Source organism: Boleophthalmus pectinirostris, unplaced genomic scaffold, assembly GCF_026225935.1.
Source record: "Boleophthalmus pectinirostris isolate CB_2022bp ecotype Guang Dong unplaced genomic scaffold, ASM2622593v1 HiC_scaffold_6, whole genome shotgun sequence".
In the NCBI taxonomy this organism is placed as follows: Eukaryota; Metazoa; Chordata; class Actinopteri; order Gobiiformes; family Gobiidae; genus Boleophthalmus; species Boleophthalmus pectinirostris.
In genome coordinates this window covers 13,491,771-13,517,427 of record NW_026571447.1, presented here as the reverse complement: position 1 = coordinate 13,517,427, position 25,657 = coordinate 13,491,771, and the positions used below count along the sequence as shown (strand labels likewise).

At 38.1% G+C, this 25,657-nt stretch overlaps 1 protein-coding gene across 1 annotated transcript in view; it reads right to left on the bottom strand.

Annotated features, from left to right (window-relative positions):
* Positions 1 to 455: 455 nt before the first annotated feature.
* map7d1a (MAP7 domain containing 1a) overlaps positions 456 to 25,657 on the bottom strand; it is a 45,996-nt gene continuing 20,794 nt past the window's right edge. The window contains 18 exon segments of the mRNA XM_020940335.2: positions 456 to 1,097; positions 2,242 to 2,477; positions 3,258 to 3,339; positions 6,048 to 6,102; positions 6,357 to 6,407; positions 9,951 to 10,055; positions 11,000 to 11,180; positions 11,684 to 11,957; positions 12,531 to 12,751; positions 13,541 to 13,629; positions 13,631 to 13,672; positions 13,951 to 14,096; positions 14,889 to 15,011; positions 16,018 to 16,125; positions 19,145 to 19,256; positions 20,237 to 20,400; positions 24,043 to 24,063; positions 24,412 to 24,480. Coding sequence (XP_020795994.1) covers positions 1,087 to 1,097; positions 2,242 to 2,477; positions 3,258 to 3,339; positions 6,048 to 6,102; positions 6,357 to 6,407; positions 9,951 to 10,055; positions 11,000 to 11,180; positions 11,684 to 11,957; positions 12,531 to 12,751; positions 13,541 to 13,629; positions 13,631 to 13,672; positions 13,951 to 14,096; positions 14,889 to 15,011; positions 16,018 to 16,125; positions 19,145 to 19,256; positions 20,237 to 20,400; positions 24,043 to 24,063; positions 24,412 to 24,480 — 2,090 coding nt within the window. The 3' untranslated portion in view covers positions 456 to 1,086.

Genomic DNA, 25,657 nt, shown 5'->3' with positions numbered 1-25,657 from the left:
GCCCACTTCAGCTGCTCGGAGCCCTGGAAACACTGAGTGAGTGCCAGAGCACCCCGAGCTCCCAGAAAACAGAGGAGCACAGAGCAGCAGAGAAGCATTACCCCCTGGAGAGAGTCAGTAAGTGGAGACTCCCTGAAATGGATAGTGGAGCTATCTTACATGCTTTGCTATCAACTGTGATGGCCTTTAGTAGGGGCTCTAAAACTGTAGTGCTGTAGTTAGCGTGCACCGTCCTGTAGGTCTGTCATCATGAGCTCTTCCTCCAGAAAACTGACCACTGCTTCAGATCACTCAAGTGGGACATTTCCCCAAACACAGACTTTGTGATTGATTTAGTGTGTTTTGGATTCATAAACCTGAGAGAGATGAGCCTCCATGAATGTAGAACATCTGTTTGAATGTTTGGGCTCATTTGAAAGCAAAAAAAAAAATAAATCTAACGTGAGACAACAAAATGAAGCAGACTGGACAGCTAGTCTTTAATGAGCTTAATTCTCCAAATGACTGTGAAGCACACATTAAAATATCTTTAGAGCATATACACAGAAGTATTTCCAACATTATTCAGTGAAAATGAGTGAAGAATCAGCCTGTTTTATGTGATACAGTGAATTTACATTCCACACAGTAAGTTACACATTAGAGTTCATTTCTTGTCCTTTCTTTGTTTACGATTTCAGTGAGATAAAGCTTTATACACACCAGTGTGTGTAACACCAGGGCTCAAATAAAATACTAAGTATGGTAACAAAACAAATCTTGTTTACAACATGATTCTATTAACACTTCCCTCATATCTGTCTGGTACAAAGAGCATTTACATTTATTCACAAAATGTACCCAGTCGTCTCTCTGACTTAAATAATGTTCAGGGACAGTACGTCAGTCCAATGTTTAGTGTACATTTAATGAGAGTGAAAGGTCCATGAGCGGTCACTCTGCGGTGATGCCTCTGTACACTGATTCCTTTTGTTTGCACTTGTCTCTCTGCTCCCAGAGAATGTGTCTCTGACGATTGGCACTGCTCACAGGACGTCCTGTGTGAGCCCGGACCAGTCTAAAGAGGACAACACTTCAACACCACAGTCACAGCACCTCTGTGGAGAGAGCAGGGGTCAGAGGTCACAATCACTGAGTCTAAATCAAACTAACATTAGAAAGCGGGGCTTTGTTTACAGCCAAACTGTAAACTGAACTAGTGTTAAATATTATTATAATATTATTATTTAACAACATGGGCCAATTAATTAATAATTAAAGATTGACATCTCATAGAATTCAGTAGTTTTATTTTCAACTAAAGCTCACTGACTAAACCCATATCTGATTCAAAAAGGGATTGTGACATTTGGACTTTTTTTTTTTGGTGGTTTATGCTTCTGCCACAAGCATTTAATGTTTGTTTTAAATAAGATTTATGACATTGGCTTGTCTTCAGACTAATAGGTGACGGTTAAGCTTTAGCTCCTAAATCTTAACCGGTGGGAGTAGTGTGCTGCTGACGCTGCCTTTGGGTAGGGGGGGCTTGTGTGGATTCATATAGTGCGTAATTACTTTCGGGTTGTATTTCTGACCCCTGGCTGCAGAGCACTTGTGGAAAGTCTCCTCATCACCTCTGACATTCTTGGAATTCCCATCTTGGCCACAGGCCCGAGTTAGTGGGACCGCTGAGTAAAAGCTGTCATCAATGCCAAGATATCGGCCCCTCATCCTCTTCCTCTGCACTATTTCCTCCATGTTCCGTGTGAAGCTTTAAATGCAGATGCCAGGTGCCCTCAGGGGGTATAGCCCTCACAAGGGTGAGAACCTGCATGGAAGATGCTCTACAACCCCAGGACTGTTGTCACTTCATGTCAAGGACTACAGCTCGACTATGGAGGCTTGCCATGCACCTTTTATTGGTAATGTGAACAGGACATTAAACCAGTGCAGATCATAAAGATAAAATAAAGTGGCATATGGATCATGTTGCAGATTTTAATCTGTGTGATTTGAGACAGGCCTAAAAATGTTTTTCTTCAAATTCATCTTTCAAATTAAAACTCAACCTCACTTAAGGTGAAGTATTACCTGGAACTGAAACCCCAAAACTCCAGTACATAAAACCAGCAAAATGTTTCACCACAAAATGACTGAACAAAGCAGCCAAATAAGTACTTTTGGCTTTCCTGTATCTTTTATAATTCCTATTATAATTGTGCTTTATTTATGGGACTTGTGTATTGCTCTACTGAACTCTACCTGTCACATGCTGAGGCTTCATGACGCTTGCTTTTTTCAAGAAGGACTCATCACTGTCAAAGGCCAGGATGGGTTTGGAGACAATGCTGCTGTCTGATTTCTCAAGCCCTCCATTGGTTGTGTTTCCATGATTGGCCAGTTGAATAATCTCTTCAAAATGGGCAGAATCTTCTTTAGTAGTTAGCCCATTTTCTTGTCGAGTTGGCTGGACCCCATTCACCGCTTTGACTGGGGAGCTAGTGAAGAGAAAAGCATGGTTATAGTTGTGGTTAGCCAGTGAGTCATTCTCTGCAGGAACAAAATGAGTTCATGAAGAAACATAAGAGCAAACCCAGTGTGAGTATTACTTTTCCATTGAGGAACAAAGCAATCTACATTAGGGCTGCAACTAATGATTATTTTAGCAGCAAATTAGTCAGCACTTTGTTATTTTTTTTTATTTGCTGACTAGTCAAATAATTATTTAAGTACTACATTGATATTTTAAAAATACAATTTTAAAGGCAAAAGTTTTAAGACGGCCTGAAAACAAACAAACAAAAAATAAATAAATAAATACAAAATTCATTTAAACAGCACATTTTCAAGAGCCTGTGATCAATTAGAGTGTTCATGGTCCTGTTTAGGTGTTTGATTTTTAACAAAATGTGAGAGAGAATAACTGAAAAACTGTTGGTTTTTATTTTTAACTGGCTAGCTACATTGTGACTGTAATTTTACGTGATCGACTTGTTTAACAGCACAAATCAGCTCACCAGAAGTAGTTCCAGCTAAGTCAGTTCTTTATGGTCAGATTGTGTCAAAGATCAAGGTCAACAAAGATCAGATTAAAGTATAATTTGAGTAACAGAGCTTCAGACAGAGCAGTGTCTACAAACAGCATCACACCCCCAGAGAATGTTGATGGCATAAGATAGAAAAAAAAAAATGCTGACTAAAAGACATGGTATAAAATATCAACAGTTGTTTTAGTAGTCAGTTATGATTCAATCCTACTACTGAGAAGCAGCTTTTACCTTTCAGGCTCAGACATCTGTCCGTTCTCAGCCTTGTGGTTGGGCACATTCACTTCCGTCTTTGGCTGATAATCTGCAGATGCTATGAAAATAAACAGAATATAAAACATACTTCGACACTGTACTTCATTGAAAGCTCCATTGTGTTTGATTATCCTGGAGGGGGCCCCTGATTCAGAGCTGCAGAGGGTAAGAGTGTGGTTAAGGCACAGCTCCACACCATGCACCAGAAATGAAGCCAGCTCCCAGACCATTCACCACATCAGAGGAACCTAATGTCTTCCTGCATTTGTGGATTTTGCTTCAACCAGCATTTTGTCAGATCACCCACTTTTCAGCAGCAAGATACCGCACAGACAGAGACACTAATAATGGAATTACTTGAAACATCAGCTGTTTAAACCTTCAAGGGCCTATATAACACAAAACTGACTCTTGTGAGCTTTAAGACATGTTATAATGTTGTTACCTCATCAAAAACACACCTGGAGTTGTGTTTTGTTCCATTCACACGAGTACCCCTTTGTTATTTGTCTACATCTGCAAAGCTCAAAATGCTCTGTTCCACCTTGCAATGTCATGAAGTTGTAGTTTTTAAGTTAAGAGCTACCTTTGACAATTTTTTGAAGTAGAAAGTGGAACTCCCAGAGCTGAAATTATCCAAATGATTCTAGTGAAGGTGAGTTCAAATGCACAATGAAGCACTTCCTATATTACCACATGACATCACAATGTGGAACATATGCAGGTTTTGTGTGCTAAATATGTGTAATTTAAAGGGCCCATCTCTCATGCAAAATAACTCTTTTCACATTGTATCTTATGCACATATACAAGCACAATTAGCATTTTGGAACATCCATTACACAACAGTTATGAGATCTTATTGATTTCTTGGAGGCAGTCACAGACTAGGTACTCTGAAAGACCGGCTATTGCTCATCCCCCTGCCTGTCCTGAGAAAGCACAGGCTCTGCCCTCCAAACGTGACAGGCTCCGAGTGAGCCGCCCTTCCTCCACCCATCTCAGGGAGAGAGGGGGAGACAGGCGTGCACCCTCATAGCAGTAGGAATAAACTTTTATTTATCATGGCAATACAGCGCGTTCAGCCTTAAGTGTTGGACCCGGAATCAGATGAGGACTTTGAGGTGCACGAAGCGCAAGCACCACGTCGGCATCAGATGAACATTACTGATTGGTGAAGTATTAATAAACACTAGTAGATAAATGTATTATATCGTGTACACTGCAGTGTAGAACAATTAGCTTATACTGTCGCTTTTGTTGAGGTGTTCATGTGGGAATTGTCAGCCGATGCGCGATGGAGGCAAGGTGGAGGCGGTGGAGCAGGGAGGGGGTTGCGCTTCATAGGTGTAGCTGGCTGCGTCATCATTGGGGCAGGCTTTAGTTTGTTGTCACGTGGGAGGGTGGAAGAAATACGCAGCAATTTGTTAAAAAAAACACCGAATCATCTAAAAACCACTTCGGCTACATATACAAGGCCCACACATCACTCTTAGAAGGTAGAAAGCTCTGAAAAGTTGATTTTGCATGAGATGGGCCCTTTTAATAAAAGCACAATTCCAGGTATGTTTCTGATGAAAAAACAACATTTTAACATAGATCAGAAAATGCTGTAATATGGGACCTTTAATGGATAATATTTAGGTGATGTTTATATACAACACAATACATACATGCACCTCAAAAGCTCTATGAAAAAACAAGGTGTTCTTAGAAAATATGCCCTACCAATGTCAATGCAAAAAGTCATCTAACTTGGCTTAAAGGACACAAGAGTTAATTTTACTTAATATAGGACCCTTAACCTTGCAGCCCTACTTTTCTAAGCTGTATAGTAGTGTCTGAAGTAAATATGTGATTATGATATCAACACAAGTTTCTGGATTAGAGAGAGAAGAGAAGTACACCCCCCTGGTCTCCCACAGTTTGTACAAAACACACACACATGGATTCTATTGTGAATGGAATAGAAAAGCTCAATGTGCAGCTGGACAGGAAATGAGGCATAGATATTTTTAATAACTTGATTTTGCAAAATGCCCATGGTATCTGTCCCACTGTGAACCACAAAAGAAGAGAGACTTGTTTATCCTCACACATGGAAGAGATCAGAAGCCACTCAACACATAATAAGTGACATAACGCTAGAGATGTCTCTTCTTTTCCCGAGAGTGTATCTTTGCTGAGAGAAGGTCTAGATTTATAACCCAATATGGCTGCAGAGCTGGTTTAAAGGTGCACTGCGTAACCTTTTCACTGGGGGTCTGTCACCTGCTTGTTTCTATGGATATGTCACTGCTCTTCCACAGTATGACATTAAACACCTTTACCTTACATTTATTATATTACAGGCAGTTTTATAAGTCAAAAGTACCAAGAAAAACATGCATTCTAACTGTGAACGGGGTTCCCTCTCCACACATCTGACCTGTAACTTCGTCTGGTTTGGTCTTCATGAAGATAGAAAGGTTTAATAACATACTGTGAAACATTCCATACAAAGCAAAAACATCTACATAGAGAAAACATCTGACGGACCCTCCAACAGGAAAGTTACACAATGCACCTTTAAGTAACATAACATTAGAGATTCCTCTTCTTTTCCCCACAGTGTTTATATTTTGCTGAGAGTAGGTCTAGATTCATGGTAACCAAATACGGCTAGAGAGGTGGCTTAAATTAAGTCAATTACAGGAAACAATTTGGGTAGATTAAAGGCTGGAGTAGAATGATAATCACATTGTGTACAAGAAGTAAAGTGAGTACCTTTGCTGCTTTCTTCATCCTTGTTAGAGACTGGGGCAGCTGCAGGTGACTTGGACTGCAAAAATATATTCATGTTACAGTTATTTACTTTAAAAAATTAACTCTAGACTGCAACATCTAAACATGAATACAGCTCTGGTGGCTCATTCTAAACTGTTATAAATATACATATTTCAATTATTCACTGCACTGACCACCAGACTATGGCCCTCTGTAGGCCCTCCGCTTCATCTGTGCTTTGGTATGTGGCCCTTGATGAAAAACGTTTGGACCCCCCCTGCTTTAAACAGATGTAAGATAGACTCATACCTTGTCACCGCCGTCTGTCTTACGCGTCCTCTTCATTATCTCCTCCAGACGCTGCAAACACAACAAAAGAAAAATCAAGATGAGCAATAATTTTAAAATAATACTAGGAGTGGGCCAATAAGGAGTCAATAGCGATATCCATTATTTGCATTGCTGCTGAGGCAGATTATGCCAATAAAAAAATTCACAAATTTATTTAGTAAAGTCTGCAAATTAACTTTACTGTTCCATGATATAAGATTATTTGTTGCTAGCAAAAAAAGTTTTGTGGCTGGCTTAACTTAGACTTTGACCAAAAAGATCAAAATCTATGGTAATACTGAATTCTAAATAAGTAGCAAAAACAGCAGGAGACTGATGTCAATAAGACATAATAATATACATATCCATGCTGTCAGATGGAGATTCTTATTCTTATTCTTTATCTCACCACCAATGGGTACTGTCATTTATTGATGCTTATTTAAAATTAATCACAGCGCGCATGCATAGTGCCAAAAAATAACTGTTCTATACTATCTCTGGAATTCTATACTATCTCTGGAACCAAACAGGATATGATCTTAAAGGTACGCTATGTAACTTTTTGCTTGGGGCGTCAGTCACCTGCTTGTTTTAATAGATATGACATTGCTCTGCCTGGAATGTTCCACGGTATGACATTAAACAGCTATACCTTACATTTATTCAATTACAGTTGGTTTTATAGCTCAAAAATACTTTAAAAAAGAGGCATTCTGACTGTGAGCGGTGTTGCTTCTCCATAGACCTGACCTGTAACTTTGTCTGGTTGATCTCCATGAAGAAATAAAGGTTTAATATCATACTGTGAAACATTCCAGACAAAGGAATAACATCTTCATGAAGAAAAGCATTTGATGGACTCTCCATCAGAAAAGTTACACAATGCACATTTACTGTGAGGTTTAGATAGGCAGTTGAGTGGTTAAAGTATATAAGTTTGTCTAAGTTTAATGTGGTGTACAGATGTGGACTAATCTTTTATTATTTTGGTGCTGGATCTGTCATATGTTTGTTTATATATTGTTTCGCAGTTATGAAAAAACAAAAACAAAAAAATATTTGGTAACAAAAAAAAGTTGTATGTTTTCCATATCTGTTTTCAATTTTACTCTTGTTTTTGGTAGTTCAGACAAATTGAATGCACTGAGCAAATTATTACCATGTGCTGAATATCTGCTCAATCTGACCGATGCCGATACTGATACTGATATCTGGGAAGCCCCGATATTGGAAACAGTATTTCACCCTTCCCCAAATAATACAATTAATCCATGTTAATCTGTTGCAACATGCTTTCTGGTGTTATCCAAGCCGTATGTTTTGAATTAGGGTTGCTGATTGACTAAACTAGAGCCTGTATATTTGAGTAGGCTGCCTGTAGAGCATACCTATCTGTCACCTTTAAACAGAGCTCTATTGTATGTTTTCCATGCTTTATTTGTTTGCAAGAGGAACAACATTTAAACAAAGCGTGACTTTTACTTGAGGACAGAGAACCACAAGTGCAGCTGCCACTCATAAAAGAAAAGCATTTTTAAGATCCAAGATGTTTAGCCACATAATACTCAGTACTTTTGGCATGTAGTCTGCTTTATAAAACTTAAGTTGAAGTGTTGACTTGCTGGTTTTAGGCCTGTCACTATACTTACTATATCAACTTATCATTCAATATGTTAGATGGAACAGTATATTTTGGGGGTTATTTATCATGGGGACTTTTTCTTTGTATTGGGAAAGATCTTGGCATTTTTCTGTACTATGATTAGATTTGACCTGTGGAGGATTGAACAAACAACTTCTATGGGTCATTAGAGACACAAACTAATTAAAGGTGCATTGTGTAACTTTTCTGGTGGGTGGTCTGTCACCTGCTTTTCTCCATAGAGCTGTTATTGCTTTGCATGAAATGTTTCACAGTATGGTATTCAACCTTTCTACCTTCATGGAGACCAAACCAGGTCAAATTACAAGTCAGATCTGTGGAGAGGCAATCCTACTTAAGATGTGGGTATTTTTATGCAATAAAACCACCTGTAATTGAATAAATGTAAGGTACATCTGTGTAGTGTCATACAGTGGAACATCTGAAATCAATTACATATCCCTAGACACCAAAGAAATCTAAATAAGGTGATGGACCCCTAACCAGAAAATTACATAGTGCACCTTTAAGTAATTATGCAATTATTTTTATTGAATTTTGTGTTTTTGTTACTAGATTGTATATTTAAAATAGGTTTTGTAGAGCTGTAGAGTTACTGTATCAGTGGCACAAATTAGTTTCAATATTATTGTTTATCATCTATATTAACTTTACAATTATATAAAGTGCTTTAAAATTTGTTATCATGACAGACCTAGCTGGTTCCATCTCTTTGCAAAATGATAATCAGAGCTTTGCAAAGACTTTCGGCAGAGGACATGATGTGCTAGCGGGCTAATTCCGGCACAGAGCCAGACTGTGGTTGGCGGAGCTAGCATTGGCATGCTGGATATGACTCCTTTTTGCACATGGAGAGAAGATGAGAGGAGGGGAAAGAATTGTTGAGTGAGTGGGTGGGTGGTGTGCTTTGAAGGAGATGGTCACCAAACTACTCGAGCATGTAAAGGAATCAGTACTGAGAGACTTCCATTATGACTGCTTATATTTAGCTTGACGCTAGTGGTCTTAATATCCTATTAAATTATGGCATGCAGACAGCTCATCCTGGATAAGCTAAATACATCGTTCATCTTGGTTTCAGGGACTCACGGCTGTCATGTCAGCCACGGACCAGAACCTAATACCGCTGCTAAAGGCTTGTAAACTGCAACATTCACTTTGGAGATTGAATTCACTGCCCAGACTTAGAACTAGACTTACTTCTTTTCAGACATAATAACCAATGCCAAAGATGCATTGTGGAATTTTTCTGAAGTGTCCATCACCAGATTGTCTCCATGGAGATGCTATTGCTTTGTCTACAATGTTCCACGGTCAAGGGAGACTACTATAGGTTACAGCACAGGTCAGATCTGTGGAGAGGCAACCCAATTCACAAAGAAAGTATTGTATTTTTGTGCAATAGAAACACGTAATGAATAAATGCTAGATAGATGTGTCTAATGCCTAACCATGGAACATTCTAAGCTAGGGCTCTCCAACCTGTAGCTCTAGAGCTACCGGTAGCCAACCCTTTCAAGTAGCTCGCCAAAAGATTTCTGAATTAAACAAATTGTGCTGAATAACTAACATTTGATTACAGTAAATGAAAATAAATATTACCGTTGCAAATATCTAATTTTGTTGTTCATGTTGTTGTTAATAAATGGACAATGGTTTATGTTTTATAAGTATCTAACTGCACCCCATGTATGGCTTACTGTGGCTCTTATACATACTCAGTTTCTTGCAACTGCTAAAATTAGTAGCTCGCATTTTCATTTTGTAAAGGTAGCTCACCGGAGGAAAAAGGTTGGAGACCCCTGTTCTAGGCAAAGCAATAGCATCTCCATGGAGACGGACCCTCCAGCAGAAAAGTTGCATGATGCACCTTTAAACCAGTATGGCCAAAGCGTGATGTGCCGTACCTTTTTCCTCTCCAGCCTCTCCTGCTCCTCCTTCTGGAAGTGCTTCTCTCTCTCCAGACGCTGCTTCTCCGCCTCCTCACGGGCCCGAGCTTCAGCCTCCTCCTTCTGAAAACACAAAAATCCAACCACAACTTTATAATTCCGGCACAGTGGGAAAAAAACAGTCAGCCAAAATAGCAAGCCTTTTACGTTACATGGGTGTGGTAGTGCTTCTGTGGTCCAGTTATTGTTACAGTTCTTCTATAGACTATTCTTATTCAAATGTGCTATTTTTGACACACTTTGATTTGAAAAGTAACTCTAAACTTAAACAGATGAACAATTATACACTCTTATACAATCGATCACATATGTCAATTTTGTAACAGACCACATGGGGGCAGCATAGGGTAAATGCAGCAGACAAGACTATTGCAGAAATCTAGTAATATAATACTATATTTGCCAAAAACCCTGACAGGATGCAGAAAGAATCTTGTCACTGAATATTATTAGTTAAATTAAAAAGCTTAGAATGACTGCAAGTAGTGGCCAGCATACAGGGTGCATTAAAATAGCTACAGGCTCTTATCTGAGTTAAAGATAGCAGTGTGTAGGCTTGTGTCCTTGTCTTGACCTTTAACCCGACAGGTGCTTTATCTGTGACAATGGAGAGAGCTTATGTTATATTTGTCTCTAGGCGTTCTGTCTTCCAGCATGTGACAATATGCAGGGAACAGTGCCATGGCTGTTTTGAGTGAGGACAGTAATATTACTTATAAGACTGTCATGATAATTACTATATTGACTTATTTTTCAATGCATGAAAGTTGGAACCATATATTTGGGGTTCAATATTTATCATGTGTGCAATTTCTTTATAAAAATGGGAGATCTGAGAGATTTTTTTATATGGTATGGTGTGCTTTTTGTTTATATAGGGACAATTCACAACAATACATTAACCAAGACAAAAGTCATAGGAAAGATGCTGGTGCAAGGTTATAGAAACTAATTAAATCCACAGACAGGACTCTTGCTAAAATGTTCTTTTTACAGATGATTCATACTAGTTTCTGGAGTCGTAAGTTCTCCTCCTCTTCTGCTTTGGCCTTCTCCTGAGCCTCCTTCTCCTGCTGTAGACGCTGTTCTTCATCTCTCTTTCGCTGCTCCTCAGCCATGGCTCGGGCCTCCTCCTCTCGCCGCTGACGCTCCTCTGCTTCACGCGCCAAACGCTCCTCTCTCTCAGCCCTACGCACATGGAAAATACTGTAACTTTCAGGAAAGTGATTCTCTAATTTACACTTAATTTGGTTGGATAATATCTGTTGTAAATATAAATTACAGTTTTACAGAAGTCAAGACGCAGCGTGCGAAGAAAAGTTGAAAAATATGTTGGAAATTACAGGAAGAGTTCTAAACATAATCATGACATCACACTGGGAGAATTCTGTCCAAAACTTTGGCACATTTTACACATAAGAAATTTTGTCTGATAATTTAAACATGATTTGAACAAAATGAAGGTGTTTTGTTATATGTGTATTTGTCAGATAATAATTTCTGCGTACATTATATGAGTTTTGCTTGGTAACAGTTATAGAATTCCCTAGCTCGATGTCATGATTTCCAACCAGGAAGTAAAATTTTAAACCTAAAAATGGCCAAACTAGGGAAACAAGTGTGAATGTTTTTGCAACAATGGTAAATATAATAGTCTAACCTACAGACACACTGTTATTGCCTTCACACACCTTTCTTTCTCCTCTTGCTTGCGCCGCTCCTGCTCCTCTCTCTCCCTCTGCTCGCGGGCTTGGCGTCTCTTCTCAGCCAGGATACGAGCAGCTTCCTCTGGGTTGTTGGTGCCCGCCATGGGTTTAGTGGAGGGGGTAGGAGAAGGAGCAGCCGGGGCAGGAGAGGCAGTAGCTGTGCGGGAAGGCTGGGTCTGCTCAGGTGAGGAGGACACTGGGGTACTTAACCGTGGAGGAGTGGAAGCAGCTGAAGATACTGGAGGAGCAACTGGAGAGCCTGGATCAGGTTAAATAATATATTATTAAAATGGCTAAATTGTAAAAAGTCTTGGAATGGAATAAATATGTCACGATAATGTGATAATTATAATTAAAATAAAGTGTGATTCTCTTTAAGAGAATCTACAGGTATGCTCTGTGTGGTTGGCACTGCTTTAACACCTTGTTAAAAGGTGCACTATTTTGTGTGTCACTTCTTGGTGGAGGGTCCGTCACCTACTTGTTTCTACGAATATGTCAGTGCTCTGCCTGGAATGTTCCACAGTATGACATTGAACAGATCTACCTTACGTTTATTCAATTACAGGTGGTTTTATAGCTCAAAAATATCTAGAAAAACAGGCATTCTGAATATGAGCGGGGTCGCCTCTCCACAGATCTGTCCTGTAACATGGTCTGGTTTGGTCTCCATGAAAATAGAAAGGTTTAATACCATAATATGGAACATTCCCGATAAAGCAATGCATGTAGAAAAGCATCGGACAGGCCACTAAGTCTGAAAAAAACTTACCTTAAAAGATTTTAGGGAATCAGTGTATTCTGTGATATTTGAAAACATCTTGTTACCAACCTCTTCTCTCTGGTGTAGCAGCTCTCTTGGGCTCTCTGACTCTCTGGAGGGGGGCAGGGGATGAGGTGCGGGGGTCTAGTCTTGCAGGAGTCCTGGCTCTCTTTGGCCGGCTCTTGGGAGTAGATGGACTTCCCTTTGCTGAAGAAGTGGGGCTGGGGGAGGCCGGTCTGCCTCTGGATGTGGCTGGAGATGAAGGCCTCTGTCTGGATAAAGGACTGGGACTATAACAGGGAGAGAACTCAATATGTATATATACATATTTCAACTTTATCTATTCAGACTGGCTTTTAACACTCCATAATGTAGTGACATATTGCACAATGTGTTTTATTTCATGTTTTTATATTGTGGTGATTTAAATGTGAAGCACTTTGGTCACCTTGAGTGTTGTAAAGAGGTCTATAAATAAAGTTTGACTGATGATTGAATGTTGTAAGCTGCTATTTTATCTCTTGTCATGTTTTATGAATTGTGCAGGCTATGTGGCTGGCCTTGGTCCAGGGGACTTAGGATGGAAATTAGATTTGACTACAATCCTGCATATTTACAAGTATGTGTATTTTTTTCTTTTGCATTTCCTTGTCTTTTAATTTGCATTGCCCCTTTAATAAATACATATGAATACAAAAAAGGACAAAACCTCAGACAGAACATCTCTAATGCATCAGGACAAGCGGCACATGACAGCCTGAGAGACAAGACGTACAGTTCATTCTAAGAAAACGTGACCAATTCCACTAGGTTCACATCAGACCCCGCACTAAAAGCATGACATCATCTGTGAAGAGCACCATTGGTCGGTCTCTGTGTCATAAAAAGAAGATGCTTTTTGTTCTCATTTGCCTCCAGCAGAGAGAACTCTACTGAGCTCTTATAACCTTTTCTTCCTGAGTCTTTTTTCACTCCAAGAGTGATGTAATCTCTGACCTCAGGCTCTGGAAGTGCAGTCTGACTCTAACTAAAGGACACATTAGGTCAAAGCTGTGTGTTTGTGAGTGAATCTTATTTACCTTGGGTCTGGCCTGTGTCTCATGCTGGGCAAAGACTGTCTTTTCTTCAGAAGTTTTTCTTTACTGAGAGCACTTTTCTCCTTCTCATTTCTCCAGCTCCTTGTCCTTCTTCTCTTTTCTGTTTTTATCCATCTGTAGAATGTAAAAGACACTGGCATGAGCTCTTAAAATATCAAACAGAACAATAGAATACTCTGATAGTAGTATTCTAAATTGTAATAAAATTCTACAGACACATGGAATACAGGGTAGAAAAATATAGGTTCTTCTGCCTTCTCATTTTGAGCACCTCAGCTATGTCCTTAAATAGCAAAGCACTTACTGTTATGTATGGAAAATTATGCTCAAATAAAATAAAATAAATAAAATGAATAGAAAGGAGAAAGAAAGAACACTTCTGAGTGGCGTACGGGAGTGGAGCTGCGTCTGCGCTGTGTCTGTAGAATATCGGGGGTGCTGGATGTGATCCTCCAGCGTTCAGAGCAGCGGTGGTGGGGCTGGTGGGAGCAAAGGGTCATGGGACTGGCCGAAGACGAGCGAGGACACAGAAGAGAGTCTGAGAAGGAGACACAAGGACATTATAAAAAATTCTGTCATAGAAACATGGCTTTGTTAGGTAGTTAGTTAGAGACATCAAAACATGTCTAAGCTGTTGTCAAATGTATTACTTTGAGAGAGAAACAGTTTTACTTTGCAAGAGTCACTTGTTAAAGGTGCATTATGTAACTTTTATGGTTGGGGGTCTGTCACCTGCTTGTTTCTACACATATATCATTGTTCTGGCTATAATTACATAAAACAGCTCTACCTTACACTAATGAAAATGCAGGTGGTTTTCTAGAAATGGTTTTGTATATTGTATAAATATTGCATTGTGTAACTTTTCTAGTAGAGGGTCTGTCAAATGCTTTTTTTCCATGGAAATGTTATTGCTTTGTTTAAATGTTTCATTGACTGGCATTAAACTTTTCTATCTTCATGAATGCCTTTTTTCTGGGTATTTTTGAGAAATAAAACCACATGTAATTTAATAAATGTAAAGCAGTTGTTTAATGTCATACTGTGGAACATTCCAGACAGAGCAATAGCACATCCATAGACACAAGCAGGTGACAGACCCCCAACCAAAAATGTTGAATAGTGCACCTACATCTTATCGTATAAATAACCACAAATTTCCTAGTAGTGTAAAGAAAATGTATACACGATAAATACTGACCCAAACAAATATTAATTTAGCTTTCATATACTTACCAATAAGTCGAAATAGTAATTATAGTGACAGACCTATGAATAACACAAAGATCACAAACGTCACACTTCATTGGGGTTTTCTGTTTAAACTCACGTCCATCTTTGGAGCTGCTCAGGACACTGGCTGCACTGCGACTTCGAGCAAGGAAAGACAGAGTGGGGGTCATGAGGCGGTCCACAATACTGCTCTCCCAGGGACTTAGTGCAAGGCTACGATCTGGCAACAAAAAGGAAGCATTAACTTCTAAACAAGCAAAGATTATTTAATATAATAAAAGACCAGACTGGATGTTAAAACTGTTGAAGACAAATTGAAAAAAAAGAAAGATTGTGCACAACATCTGGATACTGATCTGTTGCTGATCTCTTTTTAATGATTTACTTAACTGTTCCAAGCCATGTGTGGACATTTTACATTTTACTGTTGCTAAACTGATTTCCCCTGGAGATCACACCAAAACCTTGGACCTGATGCAAAACGTTTTCTGAATCTTAATGTGGAAAAAATGCTGACTCACTCACTATTTATTGTATTGTCTGGCAAAAACTCACAACCTGGTTAAAATGTAGTGTTTCTCATTAATACAAGAGACTATGGTGGCAATGCATAGTCTAAAATGAGCCCCCGTAGTCTAAAATCAACTGGGGTAGACATTGGCATAACAAAATTAGACTTTGTTGCTCATTTTATCAACATAAACTTATAAAAGAGACTACATTGCTGAAAATGACTGCTTAAAAATTTAATACTGGGAGTAAGTGACATTTTTAATCTACACATTGATGAAAAAAGATTTAATTCTTCAAATACAAATTATATATTGTGCCACCAGTCTTAAAATCCATGGGAAACACTGAAATGTATGCAAGACCCCAACAGAGATCCAAAGACAAGCTCAAATCCTAAAATAAAGAACATCAACATTCATGAAGAAAGGAGACCCATGTATTTAGATATAGGAACATACCAGACAATGAGAAAATGGCATCACCACAAATGAAATGTGTGAAAAGTGCACAGAACTTAAAACATACCCATGCAAATTACATTACAATCCGAGCACAATGTCACAGTGTATTTGAAATATGAAAAACAAGATTTCCATCACCAGGCATAAAAGAGGAAATGAAATATGAAAAGAAGGGGACAACTCATAAAGACAAGTTCCTGGATTGGGAGAGTGAAGGACATTTTGAGGCAGGGCTGTCCACATGTGGCTTACTTCTGCTGGGGGAGTTCCAGAGAGTGGCTGAGGACTTGGAGAGGCGCTTGTTTATAGTGAGTGAGTCCACGTGTTTGGGTAGGTTGACCGTGGACACTGAACATCTGCCTAAAAAGCCAAGAAAGCGCCACACACATGTTTATACATGTCACACAAGGGCAAAGACAGGAAAGGGAACTGCTGTGGTTCACGAGTCATGCTCAAATGACTCCAGTTCTAACAATATGCTGCAAAACATCAATCTTTTCTACTTCTAACTCCATTTTGAGCTTAAAGGTGCACTATGTAACTTTTTCACATGCTTGTTTCTATGGATATGTCATTGCTCTGCCTGGAATGTTCTGCAGTATGACATTAGACAGCTCTACCTTACATTTATTAAATTATAGGTAGCTTTATAGCTCAAAAATACCTACAAAACAGACTAAGTGGGGTAGCTTCTCCACAAATTTGACCTGTAACTTGGTCAGATTATTTAGACTCCATGAAGATAGTAAGGTTTAATACCAAACTGTGAAATTTTCCAGACAAAGCAGCTACTTGCAGCTACTACCCGCACTACTTGTTTGCTTTGAAAAGTTCAATATGTCATTAAACCTATATCCCTATATCCCTTGCATTTGTTCAATTACATTAGTTTTATAGCTCATAAATGCCTTAAAACATGAATTCTTACCATAGACAGGCTTGCTTCTCCATATATCTAACCATTAACCTGTCTCCAATGTGATTACCAAGTTTATTTCCATACTGTGGAATAATCCATGGCAGAACTGTAATATCTCCATGGAGACAAGCAGGTGGTAGATCCTCCACCACAAAAGTTACACAGTGCACCTATAAGTGTACTGGATACATGTATATTTACTATTTGTGTTCATTAATCTGCTCAAAATAAATGAAATCAACCAAAACAGAACAGACACATTTGGCGATAAATCATAGTCCAGAACAAAGGGCTCAAATAAATCTGCCACCTGGAAAATGGAAATGAAGACCCCTTTACTATACTACAAACCAAAAAAATATGTGAAAGCTATTTTAATGAGGTATATGACTAGTTACACAGTTATTAAAATCTTATAATAATCACTTACGTTATACCAGCATCAGTCCAGTTCAGTTTACATACTAATCTCTATTATGTGTTTTATAAGCAGAACTGTCTAAGCAACATCAAACAGGTAAATAATAGAAATTAATTTTCAAATATCTGAGAAAAACCCAAATACAGATTCTCCACAGTAAAACTAACGCCATCTTCTGGCTAGATTTTGTACTGTCCCCACAAGAAGTATACAATAATCTTGTCCTACAGTAAACTTAAAGGTCCAATATTATGCAAACTGACTCTTGTGAGTTTTAAGTCATTTATTGATGTTACCTCCTCAAAAATATACCTGGAGTTGTCTTTTGTTTCAGTCACACATGTTTGAGTAATTCTTTATTATTAATCGGTTCTTCTCCAAAGATCAAAATGCTCTATTCTACCTCATGAAGCGATAGTTTATCAAGATAACAGCTTTAATTCAGTAGAGATGGGCAATTCCAGGGCTGAAATGATCCAAAGGCTTCTAGTGACATCACAAGGTGGAACAGTGTTTTCTGTTTGAGATAAGAACTCAGTCTAAATATGTAGAATTTGTGTTAAACATGTGTGACTGAAATAAAACACAACTCCAAGTATGTTTGTGATGAGGAAACAACATTATAACATAGATCAGAAAATAGTGTAATATGGGGCCTTTAACATTGTCCAATGAGTCACTTAAAAGAAGACTTTGAACTCTTCTTAGAAAATGTTCTTTCCAATACACTGTGCTTACCCATTACACTATGGAAGGACAGCGTTCTAGGGGCAGAGGGGGTGGGGCGCAGATTGCTTTGAGTGTCAATAATTCCCCTGGCATATGGTACAGGCGATTATGTGGCACAAGATGAGACTAACCACGTTTAACAGCGCCAAGATGCCAAGACAGCAGCTTACAGCAACTGAAGCAGGCATGTATCGCCACTGTGCCCTGCTCTGTGCTCCACTGGCAGTAATAGCAGAGAGAGACTTAATCATAGGGCTGCCATGTCAAGACAAATAACCATTCTAATACATGGGTAACAGATCTGATAGGCCATAGTGATAACAAGCGCAATAGATCCTGTGTCTAGTGGGAATGTTGTTGTCATTTTGGGCCGCTGTCAGTTGATACTTTGCAGCTGATGTCATTAACAGCTCCTGGGGATGTGATGCTAACTGGAAGCACTGCTCCGTTAGAAGCTTTGTTACTCAAGTTATACTTAATCTGAGCTTTAATTTAACCGAATGTGACAAGAAAGAGCTGAGTTCATTGGAACTACAGATGAGATGATTTGTGCACTTAAACAAGTCTCTCAGTTTTTCAGTTAGTCACTCTCATCTTTTTTGTTGAAAATCAAACACCTAAATAGGGCCATGGGTGCTCATATTGATCTAAAAATGTGCTGTTTAATTCTGTTAAATTTTGTATTTTTTCTTGGGTGAGACTTGAGACTATATTAAAACATTTTTGGCGTGTTTTGCGCATTTGCATTGCATTGTGCATTGTGTCACCATGGGAACTGCTAAACCTTCCGCCAATAGATACACATGTAGAACACCCCCAGAGTGACGTCACTGTAAAGTATCAACAGAATTTAGCCTACTTTATTTTAATTACCACACTTGTTGTATCTGAGAGCTTACATTAACACTGTAAGCTCTATTTGTTTCTACAACACCTAGACGAAACAAATTAAGCTTTTGTGTTTATATTTTAGTATAAGTTTGCTTTCATATTTCTACACAGGATTCTTGCAAACTGACAGAAATAAAGTGGAAGTTGTGACCCTGTAGTTAGTGAATACCAAACCAGATGCCTCCACAATTCTCTATCTGTAAGTCTACATTTCTGTTTTCCTTTGATTTAGACCGTGTTTAGAAGTAGTATACTGTATATAACACGTGTCGTCCTTTTTCAGTCCTGGCTCAGCCGTAGTGTATACCTACAATAATCCTTCTTAGACATGGTTTAGATCTGGTTGTACTTGATGGGAAAGGTTTTGAGAACCATTGGTTTATGTTATCTATGTTATCTCTATATCCATTTGCACTCACTTTCTTTCTGACTTGAGTTTTGGCTCAGCGCTCCGGCCCAGGACCATCTTTGCTGCCTGATTTCTGCCCATGTCCTCTTCCCGGACCTGTTGATGGCGGCTTCATAGCGTTCCTTTAGGAGAATAGAATGACTTATGTGAGATGACAGGTTACAATGCAAAAATATACAGAGGGATCAAGGGGAGGGGAGGATACATGCACTGTCTCTACATCAGTTTACTCAAAGCAATTATGAAGACAATTTGACATTAAAGGTGCACTGTGTAACTTGTCCGTTGCTGGGTTCGTCACCTGCTTGTATCCATGGAGATGTGCCTAGAATGTTCCACAGTATGGCCATAAACTTATGAATCTCCATGGAGACTTGCAAGCCAATTTATAGGTTAGATCTGTGGAGAGGTGATCCCCACTCACAGTAAGTACGGATGTTTTTAAGATATTTTTTGAGCAATAAATAACTCCTGTAGTTGAATAAATGCAAGACAGATTAGATTAATGCCATATTGTGGACACTTTAAACCAAAACATTAACATCTCCATGTAGAAAAACAGGTGACGGACTTCCTTCAGAAGTAGTACAGAGTAGCAGAAGTAGTAGTAGTAGTAGTAGCAGAAGTAGTACACAGTGACTATGCAACTTTTCTGGTGGGAATCTGCCACAATGGAGAAATTAATGCTTTCCATGAAAAGATACAATAAATACAATATAATAAAAAATTATATGGCATTAAACTTATCTATGTTCCACTTCAGTAACAGTTGTTTTATTGCTCAAAAGAAAACTTGAAAAACATTCATGATTTCTTGTGAGTACAGTCTCACCTCTCACAGAATTGACCTGACTTGGCCTGATTGCGTCACCTGGTTGTCTCCATGGAAATAGATGACTTTAAGGTCAACTTTAAGGTTTCTAGCACAGCAAAAACATCTCCATAGAGACAGTGTTTCCCATTAATAAATAGTAAAAATCTTATTAAATAAAATGATTCAAACATGAATCACTTCAAATATGGATGCCAACTACTTTACAAGTTACATAACCAGAAAAGTTACATAATGCACCTTTAAACACCTTTTATTATAACTTCTTACTTTATTCTTCTCCAGTTTTTGTTTCTGGCGCTCCTCCAGGGCTGCACGTCGCTTCTCCGCCTTCAGTCTCTGCTCCTCCAACTTTCGACGGCGCTCCTCCAACTGTTGATCCCTCAGCTGCTTTGCCTTTTCTTCTTTCTCCAACCACTGGTTCTTTTTAGACGCTGACAAAAAAGATGTACAGTACATCAACATCTTTCAATTTACTGACAAAAACAAGGATTAACATTTGGTAAAGGCCTACCTACTATACAAAAGTTAGCATCTATTATGTGATTAAAGGGCCCATATTACACTATATCCTCACCACAAACATGAAACAAAACTCCAGGCAGGTTTTTGATGAGGTAACAACATTCTAACATGGTTTGAAGCTCACAAGAGTCAATTTAGTGTAATATAGGACCTTTAAGTTAAAGTTTTTAGTTGAGCCTTGAGTACAAGCCTGGACATAAAGGTACCCTCTGCAGCTGCCTCCCTGTACCGACTCATATTTTCTAAAGCACATTAAACCTCCATGAAAAATTGGTCTGTAGAGGGAGCGGCATTTGTATTCTAAAGCCCTTGCTACAACAAAAGCGATCGGTCTCAGTTGGTGGTGACAGGCTGCTGCAGACGCTGGGCTACAGATTTATTGAGGCTCATAGTTCACCTCGGTTTTATTTAGGGGGGAGACCAAAAGCTGAGTTATACCAAAGAGCCGCCTGCCAACACCATGCGGCAAAGATAATAGGAACTGCAGAGAGCGGCATACCCCAGTTCATCCCTGCACCGTGGCCCTTTAAGAGAATCATCTTTATTGTTTCAGTAACAAAGCTTCAAGTTTCAAGTTTGTTTGTTTGGTGCATTGTGTAATTTTCATGGTGGTGGGTCCGTCAAATGCTTTTCTCCATGCAGTTGTTATTGTTTTGTCTGAATGTTTCACAGATCCAAATGTGTTATGTAGCTGTTATTTATCTCTTGTGTAGAAAAGAAATAATATTATGAGATTTTCTGAGCCAGCTATGACTAGTAAATATTCTTATAACATCCATATACATGTCCATCCAGAATATCAGATGAACTGATGTTTGGAAGCCAATATTAATAGTAAATTTTTCAGTATTGGTGCTGATATCAGTACAAGATTACCTCTCTACTACATATATACAAGAGGTACAATGCAACGATTAAAAGGATTGTGAGGGATTTCCTTGATAATCTAGATTTAATTTTAATTCAGATACTAATCCATTATAATTTACTAATTTTATTTGTGACTTCTTTATATACAGTAGTAAATAATATGATAATCATGCATTATTGTCTCGTTTGAAACTAGCCCCACCACTGTGACTGTTAAAGGGCCCATATTACACAATTACACAATAACATATTACATTATTGAGTCCTCATCAAAACATACCTGGAGTTCGGTTTTGTATCATTCGAGCATGTTAAACACACAGACCCTGCATATTTAGACTGTGCACTTCTCTCAAACAGAAAACTGTTCCACCTTACGTCATGTGGTAATACAGAAAGTGCTTCACTGGATTTTTAAAACTCCATACACCTTCACTAGAATCATTTGGATAATTTCAGCCCTAGAATTGGTAGTATTTACTGAACAAAACGTAAAAGGTAGTTGGTAACTTGAAAACTACCACTTCACGACATCACAAGGTGGACCAGAGCATTTTTAACTTTCGAAATATAGACAGACAAATAATTCAGGATTACTCGAACATGTGTGAATGAAACAAAACACAACTCTGGGTTTGTTTTTGATGAGATAACAACATTATAACCATATTATGGCTAAAAGCTTTCAATAGTCAGTTTTGCATATTATAGGACCTTTAATGTACTACAGGCAGTAAACCTAACCATGTTTTATAGTCATTGGCAGAGGGCATTTCCAGCACTGGTCCATAAAGTATTCATAGTACTTCAGCTTTTCTTCATATGCCAATTCAAATGCTTCACTTGCAGTAAATCTACCATAACTCTGGTGGGATACAGATTTTCTTCTCATGCCACTAGTAAAACTAAACTAGTAATGCCCATACTAAAGGTTAATAATCCATGCCTTCCTGGCTCTTTCAAGCTGATTTTATAAACATGAGATTAAGAAGGCTTTTATCTTACATCAAAGTCTAAGAGAGTATTAGATCGACCCCAGACCATCTGGCTAACCCAATTAAAATTATTTCGCTGGATCAAGTGTGCAAAAAATCTTACTCTGATCACACACTATAGCAGTTATATCACTCATTTGTATTGTATAATGTATATATAATGTAAGATTTATTCATATTAAAGGTTTTATATTATGCAAAATTTTGCTTTTAATAATGATAGAATGCTGTTACCTCATCAAAAACATACCTGGAGTTGTGTTTTGTTTCATTCACACATCCTTTATTATTAGTGTGTCAACATCTGCAGAGCTCGAAATGCTGTGTTCCAACTTGTGGTGTCATGAGGTAGTGGTTTTCAAGTTAGCTGCTACCTTTTACTTTTTGTTCAGTAGAGATCGGCAATTGTAGGACTGAAATTATCCAAATGATTATAGTGAAGTTGTGTGGTGTTTAAAAACTTTATTACCTGTATTACCACATGACATCACAAGGTGGAGTGTTTTCTGTTGAAGAGAAGAGCTCAGCCTAAAGATGCAGGATTTGTGTGTTAACATGTGTGAATGAAACAAAACACAACTCCGGGTATGTTTTTGATGAACAATCAACATTATAACATAGATCAGAAAATAGCGTAATATAAGCCCTTTAAACTATAGATTAGAAAAGAATTTGCTAGTGGAGATTTAGTAGATTAGTAGATTTCTGTTGTGATAAAATTGCATGTCAGTCGATTTTCAGATTATAGTTCTCTTGGCTTTGTGGTCCCTTGTGGTCCAAACATGTCATCTACAGAAACCTTAAGTGTACTGACATCTGAAGTAAAAGCTAGGTCATGCTCAGGGCAGTGCTGACAAGTCTATTTATAAAGCATTGCCTATTGTATTATTTTTATACTCATAATCTTGGGATAAGTGGTTAATCCATACAAAAATGCTTCTCCATTGATTGTGGTATTATGTATTAAAGCAATATATGGTCAAAGTGGAAACTGTAGGAATTGTGTAACAAAATGTTAAAAGTCCCATATTAAGCAAAATGTACAGAATTTTTAGCCATGTTAGAATATTGTTACCTCATCAAAGGCATACTTGGAGTTGTGTTTTGTTTCATTCACACATGTTTGGGTAATCCTTTATTATTAGTCTGTCTATACCTCCAAAGCTCAAAATGCTCTGTTCCACATTATGATGTCATGTAGTGGTCATTTTTATGTTGACAGCTACCTTTTACCATTAGTTCAGTGACAACTGGCAATTCCAGGACTGAAATTATCCAAATGACTCTAATGAAGGTATATGGAGTATAAAAGCACAGTGGATTAACACACGAAACAGAGTGTTTTGTGTTTGAGAGAAGAACACTACCTAAATATGCAGGTTTGTGTGTTAAACGTGTGAATTAAACAAAACAAACTCCATGTTTGTGATGAGGAAATAGCATTATAACATAGATCAGAAAATAGAGTAATATGGGCCTTTTATTGTTATAATATGCACTAAACAACTGAACCAATAAGAGCCCTAAAAAGTGTCTTTTGAAATAACATAAAGAGCATGTTATCTGGATCATAGAAAAAACTTGCAAGCTAGAGAATTGTATATAACATAAGTTAAAACCATTGAGAATGTTTGAAAAGGCCCTTGACCATCACCAACACCACATGCACTGAGGTCTGTTTCTTACCTTGTAACTTGCCAAGCTCTTCTGTGGAGGGAAGGAGTGAGAGAAAAGACAAAAGCAGCTGTCAATCATGCAAAGCAGCAAACCAAGTGTTTTAGCCATAACAGAGTGAACCAGCCTTGTGCTTTGTAACAATAAGGATTCGTGCAACGCCATCTTCATGTGATCTTTTAGTGACACTCACATACAAGGGTTAAAGATTGTGAGCTAAGGCATCATTCCACAAACACCATTATTGACATTATTGTTAAACAGTCTGTACTGCAAATGTATCTTTCATAGTCTGTGCAGGCCATCTGAGAGCCATATGCATGTGAAACTACACCCTAACAGCAGGGGGAGCGCTCAAGCCATTTTTCTTCCACTGCTTACCCAAATATTTGGCCTTCTCATCTCTTCTCTCCTTGGCAAGCTTCTGCCTCTCCTCTGACTTCATGATGTCTGAAAAAACATGGAAGAGAACAGACGTCATTCATTTCAAACAAAAAACAAAGTTAGACAGAACTTGTATTTATTTTCAAACAAATCAATACAAAGAAATATAACTGACCACCACATTACATCTTATCACAGTGTAATATTATTTGCTTAAAAATGTAATAATAAACAAAACCATGAAAATCTAAACGTATTTTTGTTTTTGCAGCTGCTGAAACAATTTCTTATTCTTGCATTGTCTCATTTGTTCAGTATTGACTTCACATTTGACAATGATCTCAGATCATGTCTGTGATTGCATAATTATTTAGTCTAAGCCAGTGCAGAGGTGGCTTTCAACTTCCACAAAAGGGGCTGCACAGGGCATGCCATACAACAATGACAGGAAACAAACAGTATTTGCACTGTTTATGTCCAAAAAGCACCCTGTGAGTTTTCTTCAAACCTGCAGCATGTGGCTCTCATTTTGCTCCACCATCTGGTTGTGGTGCATGGTTGACTGTCAGAAATAAACTAGAATATGATGTTCTTCCATACATATATCCACATATTTCTCTCTCTTTTTTAATCCTTTTTTTGCTCTCATAATGTGTTCCCTTTTTAGACCTCAGAGGAGTAGACAGATAGGCACCCCAGAGTTAGAGGAATGCATGTAAACACTGAAACTACAACTGACATGAATCTTCTACATTCTTGAACTCATGTTGTTAAAAGGAGAGACCTACACTGGCATAAGTATATACAGTATATAATATAAAGTGGATTATCATGTCAATATCAATATCAGTATGGCCAGTCTTACTGTGCTCAAACACGTCTATTTAAAGTATGTATGAATAATAGATAGAGAAGCTCTGTCTTTTAGTCTGCCAGAGAGTAACCTGTATTTAATATTTATAGCACATAGAGTATTTTTAGATGTGATTTTAAATGTCTGCATGAAGAATATCATGACAAATCCTGTATTATTTATGGTTAATGGTATGTTTTGGTATTTTCATGCTCAAGTTGTTTTGTATAGCCCAAAATTATAATAGCAGCTGCCTCACAGTGCTTCATAGACAAGTTAACATAACACTATTCAGAATAGCTTTTAATGTTTCACTGTTCTAATATTGGTTCTGTAAAGTGTCTTTGAGTGTCCTGAAAAGTGCTATATAAATAAAATGATTATTATTAT